This window comes from Apis cerana, linkage group LG7 (genome assembly GCF_029169275.1).
Source record: "Apis cerana isolate GH-2021 linkage group LG7, AcerK_1.0, whole genome shotgun sequence".
Taxonomy (NCBI): domain Eukaryota; kingdom Metazoa; phylum Arthropoda; class Insecta; order Hymenoptera; family Apidae; genus Apis; species Apis cerana.
In genome coordinates this window covers 7,196,023-7,208,544 of record NC_083858.1, presented here as the reverse complement: position 1 = coordinate 7,208,544, position 12,522 = coordinate 7,196,023, and the positions used below count along the sequence as shown (strand labels likewise).

The 12,522-nt window shown below is 24.8% G+C and overlaps 1 protein-coding gene and 1 long non-coding RNA gene across 19 annotated transcripts in view; one reads left to right on the top strand and one right to left on the bottom strand.

The window, feature by feature from the left end:
* The window catches only part of LOC107993170 (CCR4-NOT transcription complex subunit 6), a 587,279-nt gene that overhangs the window by 54,773 nt on the left and 519,984 nt on the right, over positions 1–12,522 (top strand). The window contains exon 4 of one of the 18 annotated variants that reach the window (XM_062076970.1): positions 9,894–10,019. The exons of the other annotated variants lie outside the window; for them this stretch is intronic. Coding sequence (XP_061932954.1) covers positions 9,894–9,943 — 50 coding nt within the window. The 3' untranslated portion in view covers positions 9,944–10,019. Of the gene's footprint in view, positions 1–9,893; positions 10,020–12,522 lie in introns of those variants that run through there. 18 annotated transcript variants of the gene reach the window in all.
* On the bottom strand, positions 9,414–11,902 carry LOC114576898 (uncharacterized). The gene is made up of 2 exons (XR_009830497.1): positions 11,556–11,902; positions 9,414–10,801 (listed from the first exon to the last, which is right to left on the bottom strand). It is a non-coding gene; the product is annotated as an uncharacterized LOC114576898 (long non-coding RNA).

Below are 12,522 nucleotides of genomic sequence, written 5' to 3'. Positions count from 1 at the left end.
ATGGCCAACACAGGGAAACAATATTAAAATAAATGTCGAAGTTAAATATTATTATTCATAGATTTTATACGTATCATCCATCTGTAAAAATTTTTCTTGGTATTCTAAGATTTTTAAGATGAATATTTCGTAAAAATATGAAAATTAAATTCATATATTTCTTCAATACAATATTGAATAACAAAAATTGCAAATTTGAATCAGGTCTCGATACATATTAAAATTTGTTTTTGTGTTTTTGTATTCTACTGTTTTGATTTTTAAAGAAATAAAGATCAAAGTTTGTCTTAATACATTTTACACACACACAACACACACACACACAGAATTTACATGATATGAAAAAAGTGAAAGTTAATAATTTTAATATATATAATTGTTTTTGTTGAATAGAAAAAAATTTCGTTAAAATTAATAAGTAAATAAAATCTGAATATGCATGTGATGTATAGTAGTAAACATATTAAACGATTATGTCATCATAACACAAGAAAGATATATATATTAAATATATATATATATAAAAATTGTTGTATTATTTCATTTAATATATATATAATATAATGAAGAGGTTAATATAATAACATTTAAATACAATAATAATAAAATTAAATAAAATAAATATTAATAATAAAGTAATAATAGCAATGAAAAATTCATATTATTGTAAAATACATTTTTATTGATGTATTGTTTTCAATCATAGTACATGAGGGATTAAAAAAATTATGTATGAAAAATGTTGAATGGTTTTTAATTAAAACCATTTTTTAATTCAAAATATTATATCAAAATATCAATAATTTTTCAAATAAGCATTTAACTTATGAAATGATTGATTAAAATTGAATAATAACAATGAAATCAAATAATTTTTATATAGTTTATAATATTATATTAAGCTACTATATAAATTTTGCCTTTTTTGGAATTGTTAATATGAATCTTTACTAAGTAAAGATGAATAATTAATAATCAATTTTCGATTAATATCAATAATTGATATTGATGGGAATTAATATTAAACAAATTGGTACAAGGTGAATGAATGAACGTGTTAATTTTCGAACAATTGGACAATTAACGTCGTTATCAATGTCCAAATATTGGATTATTTTATATTATAATGTAATCGTCAAAACAACTCGCTTCAATTGTTTATTGTCAAAATATTAAATTTATGAAAAACTGTTTTAATTGAAAAATCTATATATCACTTTTTCAAACTGATTGCTGTCGAAAACATTAACTCGAATTAAAATAATTGTAATATCGTGTAGATGTCACTAGTGCTGCGAAGAATTTGAAATAAATTAAAACAAATATTGGAAATCTGAAATAAAAAAACATTAAATTATGATTTCCTTGACTGTTTTCATATAATTAACAGTTTCAAAATTATTTCAGCATTTACTTTCAGGTAATTAGAAATTTTGTGTAGCAAAACTGATTTTATATGCATATTTCAAGAGATAAGTATATAATTAAGTGATTTATATAACATTTACTGATTCTCCTCCTCTTCTGCTATAATTTTTTATTTATTTAATAGCAGTAATATAAATGATTCATATAAATGATTTTAATTTCAAAAACATTTTTTTAAATATATAATTGATATATTATATCAATTATATAATTGATATATATATTATATTATAAAAATTTATATTATATTAATTTACTAATATTATAATATTAGTATAATATAATTAAGTGAAATGATGTTCAATATTAATTAATAAATGTTCAGCTAGACATCATATAAATGGAGTTCATATTTTTTACACATGCATTGTTATGTTTCATTTATAACTAATTGAAATAAATCATGAAAAATCATGAGCTAGTTATAAATTGAAAATCAAGAATAAATGAACTTTTCTTATAGAATAACTTCAAAATAACTTTAAAGAAATTTCACTTCGATTAACAATTTTATTAAAAATATCGAAATAATTTGAAGTAGTGCTATGTTAAAGTTTTCTGGAACAAAAAGGATCTTTCTATTCGTTTTATAGCTACAAAAGTCGGGATTACAACCGACAACAATTCGTAAGATCCGGCATCTTCTAAAAACCAACTCAACTGTTAAATATCAAGCTTGAAAAACAAAAGTTGCGGTAACTGCAAAACACATCTGTCAGAGAATGAAATTCGCCAGGATCACAATCTTGGATCATGGAATGAAAAAAAGTATTATTCTCTAACGAGAAAAAGTTTAATTTCAATTGTTTCGCTAGTTTTTATTATCATGGTTTAGAGAAAGATGAATTCTATAAAGAAGTTGCTAGCGGATAATTTAGAACAACATCATATTATGCTCTAACAAATTCAATAGATTTTTAAAAAAAAGTCATTTTATTCATTTTTATGAATTGTCGCTCTATAAATTCTGTATTATAGTGTAATATTAAAATATTTTAAGAATTAATGATTAAATTTAATCTTTTACATTTAGAATATCCATTTTGTATTGAAATTATATATTCATTTTGATATCTGAAAATATTATGATACAAAAAACTTTTTTTTGAGATTTTCAAATACTCTTTGTGATTTTTATATGTTATTAAAGAATATGCAATAAAAAAATAATTATATCTAGATTATGATATAAACATTATAATTATATATTTCAAATATTATAAGCTTAGAGAGAAAAAAAGAAGGCAAAAGAAATTGATAAAAGATTCAAATTCTATCTAGAGAATTTAAAAAATGCTATATAATATTACTACATTATAAAATATAAATATTAATAAATTGATAAAATCTTTTGTTTTATACTATATTAATTTATTCTAAGTTTTTTTTTTTAATATATATTACAATAATTAAAATTTTCGAAACTGTGCAAATAAATTTGAAAGTAAATTTTGCAACATTTTTATATAAATAAAACATTGCAATTTTGTAAAATATAAAAAATTATAAGTATTATTAAATTTTCGACAAATTGCAAAAATGATCTTATAGTTTTTGGAAAATAATAAACTTTATGAAGAATCCCTGTATAAAATCAATTAGCGGATAATCGACTCTCGAGTGCAATGAATTAAACATAATTGTACAACTTTTATCCTAAAGATCCTTTTTATCCTTTAATTACAAATAAAACGCTTCGAAATGCAAAATGCCAATTCTTCGGTACCAATTAAAATTATCCGATTATTTAAATAATCGCATAGCACTGTTAAATTTTTTCATTGGTAAAACGAATAAAATACGAAATGCAGAAGAATCGGATAAAAAGTAAAAAATTTAAAGCATTCGTTTCGTAATCCATTAACGATACAGCTTTGCAAGCATTTACGTGCCATCGAATATTCGACGTACAGATAAGGCCTAGGTTGGCACGACGCTACATTTCCAAAAGGATGGTATTTAGAGGATGATTTCGAGGCACGTGCCAGTACGCAGTAGCGACCATCGATACCTACGTTCGGTATTTTCAAAGGAGTTATTCAACGAGGTATGCTCCAACCTGCCCACGAAACCATCTGAATAGAATGCCAAATCTCCTATTCCCTTTGCATACTATACTTCGTTCTCTCTCTCTATCTCTGTATTTGACCCTTCTGCGTCCCTTCCCTCTTCATTCAACTCTCTTTCATATCTTATATTCCGCTAAGTCCCCCCCATTTACAATTTAATTAGATCTAGAGAAATTGATTTTTGCCTTTTTAAAGATGAAATTATCATTTACATTTCATTAAAAAAATCATATATATATATATAATTATTTTTTGGAATATTTGTTATTAATTTCGTGACTCTATTCTGTTTATTTATCTTGGATAATTTTAGATAATTTTCTTTTGGCAAGATTTTGATAATGAAGTCGTTTTAACGCTTTCTTAAATCTTTTCTAATATTTGTAAAATGTCTATCAATATTGGAACCTTCTTTTTGTACGACAATCAAGTAAAATAAAGTTATGAATAATTCACATGCGAGAGGATTTCCTGGTTCGAAGTACAAATATTTTTTTATCCTTTTTCAAAGTGTATTCGAAAGATTTGTTATATGATCGATAAACTATCCTTTTCTCTCAAATTCATCACTTTTAGAAATTAATTAATGCTGGAAATAGTTTGTATGGATAATTTAAAGATTGAAAAATCTCACTTATTTATTATTATATTTATTATAACCTAACTTTTACTTTATACATCTTTTATATTTCAATACATTATTGCTATATATAATATTTAATATAAAAATATCGAATTAAATTCTAAATTATTAAACAATTTATCTGATCCTTCAATATATTTTCTATCTCTATCTTAATATCCTTAGATTGATCAATCGAACATCCACATATAGCGGTTGCATTTGACAGATGTAGTATGTTTAACGATCCATATCGATCGATTTCATAATGGTGTATCGGCACGCGAAAACGCAAAAATGATATAAGATTCTTTGATTAGTGACGAGCTTTACTGGATAATAGCACATGCGATATAAACGTGAAAACATACGAATCGATTGTAAAGTGAATTTTCTGCTTTTTTAAAATGTTTTTTTTCTTATCTCATTTTATCTTTTCTTTTTTATCGTCTGTCGATAAAGATTTTCTATTGAAACGATGTATCACTATGAAAATATTTTATAATTATAAAGGAAGGAAAATCTATTAGTATCGTAAAAATTTTGGTAGATACGAGATATTGATTTGAAAATAAAACGAATTTATTTATTTTTATATTCTATTTATTAATACAAATTATATTATATCTTTCGACAAAAATTATAATTTAAACTTTATTTGATATTTTATTATATTCGAATTAATTCATTGAATTTTTATATTAATATTGAAGTAACATGTATATACGAATAATATATACATTATATAATATAATAAAATTAAAAAATGAATATTGTATGATTATTTTTTAATAACGAAAGATTCTTTCTTATTTTTTATATTTAGTTTATAAAAAATTTAAAATTAATTTTTGAAATGTTGCAAAAATTTTTAAAACAATTTTATTTCTGTTATCAAATATTTAGAAATCTGTACTTTCCGATATTTTTTTAAATTTTAATTAAAAACGATAAAAACTTTAATGAATATCTAATATATTATCAGTATAATATCTTTTTTTTTTATATTACAAATTTATTAATATTTCAAAATAAATATATAAAATGACATTTACATTCACAATAAACAAATTAAGAATTCTTGCGAAGTAATAATTTTCTTTGATTTCTTTATAAATCTAACCGAAATTTTTTTCGAAATTAAATGTTATTTTTGAGAAACATTATTTGCTGAAAGCTTGAAAATTGCTATAAATTACAAACAAATAATTATAAAATAAAATACATAATTTTAAACCGATATCTCAAAAAATTTGTTAATCAAATTTAACAATTTAAGAATAATAATAATTTAAGTATTTCTATATTTCACTTTTATAAGATCAAATTTTTCCATATTGAATTTCCACCAAATATACTTGTATCTAATTAAATAACAAACGAATACGTATTTTCAACCAAGACTATAAATATAAATATAATTCAACTGCATTTTTTTGCCGAGGAAAAATTCGAACAAAAATTTTAATTCAACGTTTATAGCCGCGATGTAGATCGATGATTCCCCACGATGTCTTTCCATAACATTAAATAAATGTTAAGGGGTGATAAAGCACTGTGCCGGGCAACACAAAGCATGCAGGGGAAGAACTCTCAGTCCATAAAGTGCGAGCCCGATATGGAAAGGCGGCGCGACGCGTTAAACTGTCCGCGAGTTTTCGATTTACGACGTGACGGGATCGAAGTTTATACAAGTATTGGCTTTAAGAGACCATCGCTTTTCCGCGGCCGGCCCTTTTTATTCGATCCCCTCCCCCTCTATACAGGTTAGATCCTATTTGCATAAGTGGGTAGAATAATGGCCGGTAAACGACGTGCGCATATAGGGTTAATGCACCGCACTTTTGCAATGTTTTTGAGCGCGAGAATATCGAAGAGGGAATGGAAAACACGATCGTGAAAGGTGTATTATTATTTAAATGAAGGATTCCTCCCCTTTTTCGAATGCTTCATTGGGATAGAATTTTCGTCAAAGGGTTTCGTGTACGCAAACGGGGAATACTTCTAATAAATGTTCGCGAAGGAAAAATCGATGGTGCATGTAGTCGGTGACTGCTTGTTAAATCGCTTCAAACATTGCCAAGACCGGCAAAAGCAAGACGTGGGATGGCCAATTAAATCGAGTGCTTTGGGGCTCTGGTTATTTTCCACCTGTAATCCATACATGAATATATTTTATTAAATATTTTGTTATTTAAGGCGAACGATTCTCAGAGAAGACGAGAGAAAGAAAAGTTTTTCTTCGATAGATTTTATTTTTTTTTTTTTCATTTTAGTTTCTATTATGATATCATTTAATTAGAAATTTTGATATTGAAATTAAAAAATTTTCGAAAATTTATCGATCTCTGAATGACTCGTATATTGATTATGAATATATTTAATTTTGAAATATATGAATGTTAAGTATTTATAATACAACTGTGATATTGAAAAAATTGAAATTTGAAAATTGTTAAAATTTCCGTGAAAAATAATAATCTTGTAAAAAGCAAATTTAAATAACAAATAAATATATTTAACTTCGACTTTTAATTAAATTCTTATGCTATCTCGTATTTTTTAAATCTTATTTTCTAATTATTATTACTATCATTTAAATGATAAATTTATAATTAATTACTTTTAAAACAGGAATTTTAAAATAAAAGATTTCTTTCTTTAAAAATTTGTGCAACTTCAACATTTCATTAGAAAATTCTTAATAAAAACAATATCTTATACTCACGTGAAACATATTTTATAAAAATATTTGGATAAAAGAGTCAGTTTTTCTTTTAAAAATTTATAAATTGTTCCAATATCCAGCATTACAAAGTTCAAGCATAAAAATTGTGTACACATTTTTCTTATCAAAGCAACTCTAGTTTATCATACGCCTGTTGCTTTATACGCTACCTTCACCTTACACTTGCAATGCTGACATTCGATTAGGAAATTCTAATGAAAACGATATTCCATCCTATCTTTTATATAAGACATATATATTTTATATAAAAAAGGAACAAAATCTCGTATAAGAAACTCGTGTAAGAAAGATAATTCCACCAAAAATCAAACTGTACTTAATTGTAATCCCCAATAAATATTTATCGTTAAAAAAAATATATCAAGTGCATGCAATACGCTTTATTACCTTCAATTTTACGCATTTACTTACCCTCTTTGATCAACTTTGACTATGCTTAATTAAGAAATTCTTCTGAAAATTATTAAATTATTTCGCATACGTTGTAAGTATTCGCGGTCGTTGGCCAGTAACGCGAGATGAAACAGCGTCACGGAAGAACACTCATTCCGCAATTCGCTCCAACGCCTCTCCATAATGCAACACGGCAACTTCCGTCAACCGAAGACACGTAACCAACAAGTTAAGCGCAAGGACGTCAGGTATTTTCTCTCCCCGGCCATAGTTTTCTCATCCTCGTTATGCATTCCCCTGATGGCCGTTTAAACCCCCACATTTCACGGCCGCGGGGCAAAACTTTGCACCACCTGAAAGTTCAATGAAATTAACTCTGCTTTGCATACACTTAATAGCCCGTATCGCGCTACCGCGATCTATGAACGTGGTGGCGTAAGGTCTCGACCTCTCTCTCTGCTTCTCTCCCTCGCCCCCGTTTCTCTTTCTCCGTCATGATTTTCCATGCGAACGGATTTCCTCGAGAACAACGAATTTCCTTCCTTCCTGATGGCATGTGCGAACGTTGTTAGCGCTCCATCTCCATTTCATCCCGTCCCTTCCTTGACAACTTGATTAAACTCCTCTTCCCCTCCAATTCCCTGTCATTTTAATTGATTCGATTTACCTCCGACTCTCTCATCGAATTCCATGATTGTTGTATTTATGATTTTATTTACGAACACGGTGGTATTTTGTTGGTCCTTGTGTATATATAATTTTTCTGAATTTATTTGAATTTATTATGCATCGTGGATATCTTTATATGTTTATTGTAGAGAAATGTATATCGAGGTGTATTCTGTACATCAATCGTGTGCGCTCGATGAAACGGCAATGGAAAGTCATACAATAGAAGCCGTTGCAAAAAAGAATTCGATTAAAAAATTTAAATAAGAAAAATTTTAGGAAGAAAAGAGGATTTTTGATTTTCTCTCTTTGTTACATGATGAAAAGAAAATGAGTCCATGCATTCTTGATTTTTTATTACAAAATTATAATAGTTTAAAAAATAATTTTTCAACGAAAATTTAGTAACTCTTTTAATTTTATATGCTAGTATAATTTATTTTTTAGTATAAAAATGTTTTTTCTATTATGTATTATATATGTATATATTATGAAAATATTTGACCATGTATAATCAGAATAATAATATAATTAATACAAAATATTAAAAAGCATCTAAGAATTTGTTATTTTGAAAAGGAAATACAAATCACAAAAATTACTATTAAACAAATTTTCTAATTGAAAAAAATAAACAAAAAATTTGTTGAAAAGGAAATTAAAAAATTGCCTCATTTGTAAAAAGTAAAAATTACTTGTATAATCTACATATGTATAAAAGTTGTTACATAAGTATATTTTATTATATTTTCTATTGAAATCATGCTTTTAAAAATAAAATTACTTAAAGGAATATAATGAAATAAAAATCTTATAAAATTTATTTTAGACAAACAGCTACAAATATTTATTGAAAGTTAAAATTAAATATATAATGAATTGTAATTACATTGAATTTAAACATTTTTAAAAAAATTGTTATCACAAGATAAAATTTCTTGTTTATTTTTAATTCTTCTGAGATAAATTAAACCTGAACTATCATTTTCTAAACTAAAAAGGACAAAACTATTCCGATTGATATTAAAATAAATGAAGATGTAATACATACATATGCGTATCTAATTTAACTAACTCTCCTACAATTAATTAGTTTCATGTTGTATCGAACTATTACAAATCAGGGAATGTCGAAAATGTCAACAAAAACAAAGTGTAATACACTCATACTATTATATTGTCGACGATTGTCCAATTTTATTAAATCGTGTTATCTGGAAATTGTATTATAAAGATGTCATATAGGAAATTGTCGTAATTTTTGCATTACGTTATATCGAAACCGTGTTTTCATTATCATATATTATATTGTATCATTAAAAGAGGATTGATTATACATAGCATGATATAATTTTTCAAATAAATATAGAAAAAATTTTAAAGATATATTTTCAATAATATTTCGATAATGCGCGAGAAAATATATATCTATATTATAAATACTTTTTGGAATGGTGAATTTAAAAACAATTCCACTATCACGCGTTTCTTTTTTGTTTCATTTATTTATTATACAATTTCTAACAATTCCACAAAAGAGTGAACACTTATATAACAAATTTGAAACTGTTATACAAAATTAAATTTATCATTAACCTATAATCATGTATAGTGGAAATTGCTGTAGACTAACAACTCATATCAGATAAAACAAAACAGCAACAACCAACCGGTTTCCATTCTTTTCCACAATATTCATAGCTTTAAGATTTATGTAACTAATGACGAATCCATATCGTATTTTCAAAGCTTTAACTTTCCAGAATACTTTTACTATTATAAAAGTGTGAATCTCGAATAATTTTCATGCAATTATATGATGGAACTTAACGTTATGAAGGTCTTAAAAAGTTTATTCACGTACACCAATTATTTACAGTCGTATAAATTTTCGTAATATTTAATTAAATCTAAGATAATTCCACTGCGCTCGATCTAATATCTTTTTCTTTTCTCGTTACAGGTAAGTCACTTATTTGTTTCAAACGGTACCTTGGCTCGAGAATTCCATGATTTCGAGCAGATGAGCGTATAATAAAGAAATTTAATGACGTGTCGGTGCTAATGTCCCATGTCCTGAGAACCCGTCATTTCTTATAAAAACTAGGCTCAAAGAGCTAGTTATCCAGGTTCGTATTTAACTAATTTCGATCAATAATCATACAATGATGTAGATATAATTTACAATTGAATAATAATTAAATTAAAAATTTTACAATTATGCATTGGCACAAAGTCATTAATAAATATAAATCTTAAATTATTTATATTTATACACGTTATTATAAATACAATTATTTACTTTTCTTAGCATTTTTTAAGATGTCAAAATTATTTAATTAATTATTAACGTAACTAAAAATTTTATTTTGTTATAATTATTTCAAAAAGTATTTAATTAAATATATATTATTTTAAATTAAAATAATCTAAATTATTATTTTATATTCTAATACATTTACAAGATTTTCTATTTGAAGAATTATTTACATTCATATTTCTCGGTGGTAGGATGCTAACAGTAGCTCTATACCAAAAACTGTTTCTTACGCTTACTACACTATATTTGCTGTTTTTTCTCAACTCTCTTATCCATCCAAATTGCGAAGAATTATGTGTGTGATACATAATTCTTTGTCATACTTCCAGTGGCAATTCAGAAACGAAATCCACTTTAGTAGGTTTCAATATGCCAATAGTTTGTAGGAAGCTCTTGAAGAATTCCATGTTGCTCTTATGCATGCAGATTCACGATTGATAATTTTTCCAAAAATTTGAATATTTATATACTCTTTTCATCGAGACAAAAAGATATAATCACGTTCGACTGTAGTATTATTTGTACATAACCAATTACATAGAAAAATCATCCTATAAATTTGTATTCATGATTACAATTTTTTATACATGTATATTAAATTATTTATATTATTAAATTATTAATAAAAATATTTATAATTTTGTAATATTGGATATAATAGTTTCATAATGGATAATTAACTTGAAGTATTTATATTTAATAAAAAATTATTCGAAAACAATAATATCACTATCTTAATGATATAGTATTAGAATAGTTGAATAGTTAGTATTAGAAATTCGAAATAGTAATATTCAATTTTTATTCTAATTTCAAAGTTGTTATGAAAAATTGGAAAGATAAATACAAAAATTTGATGTATTTCGAAAATTGAAACATAAAATGTGATGAATTACCTCGTGATTTTTGTAATATAAAATTTTTGTATTATACATTTTTAATTTAATAATGTGACTATGACAATTAAAGTAAATTCTTAGATTTCTAATTAAATTATAATCTTTATTATTATATATTGCATAAAGTCAATAAATACTAATTTGTAATATTTATATCATATATTATTCTAATATAATTATTTATTTTTCTTAGAGCTAAGATGTCAAAATTATATTTAATAACTTAATAATTATTAAAAATTAACTTAACTAAAAATTTTAAATACTTATACTTTAAGTTAAATTTTAAAAATTTTACCTAAATACTTTAAGAAATTGTAAATGTACTTAAATTTATAATAACTTAATCTAATCTAAATTAATATATCATATTCTAATATATTTTCTATTGGATTACTTTACTTACATTTATTTCTCAGTGGTGGGATTCTAACAGTAACTCTGTTACCAAAAACTACTACTACCGTTTCTAATCTTATGCCAGCTACATTATACTTGCTATCTTTCTTCAACTCCTTATCCTTGTGATTCAATCCATGACAGTGAATCTCGTCCCAAAATCTGTTCCTTCATTTTCTTATTTGTCGTTTATGAAGTCTTGCAGTTTGTCTTAAAATTTTTTTGAATTTGTAGATTTGCAAGTATTTTCACAACACTTGGCAATTCAGAAATGAAATCCACTTTAGTAGATTTCAATATGCCAATAGTTTGTAGGAAAAATTCCATGTTGCTCTTATGAATGCAAATTCACGATTGATAATTTTCCACAAAATTTGAATATTTATATGGCCCCTTCTCAGTAAGACAGAAGGCGGGATCTCGTTCATTGATTTAACCAATCATGTTCGAGCTTTAATATTTATGTAAATTATTATCTGTATATAAGTCATTTAGATAGATATTGTTGATATGTTGTTATTTATGGTTCTATTTTAAAGTATGATTTATTTTAGCAATGAATATGAAAATCGAATGAATTTATACAATACATGACTATAGTTTCTTGATGTTAGAATTATTAAATTAATGAAAATAAATTGATTTTTAATATGATTATTAATAAGTAAAAATATTTATTATTTAATATGGATTAAAGGTAATTTCAGTTTCCTAGTAAATAATTAATTTGAAATACTTATGTAAAATAAAAACTATTCGAAGATGATAATTTCACTATCTTAATAATCTAATGAATAATGGAATTAAATACTTTTATATAAGTTCAAAATAGTAATATTCAATTTTTTTTACTTTTTAATTTCTTCTTCAAATAAATAAATTAAATAGAGGAAATGATTGAATAAATAGAAGAAATTTGATATTCAATATATTTCTGAAATATCAACCAAATTGTATATTTAGCTGATTTCAAT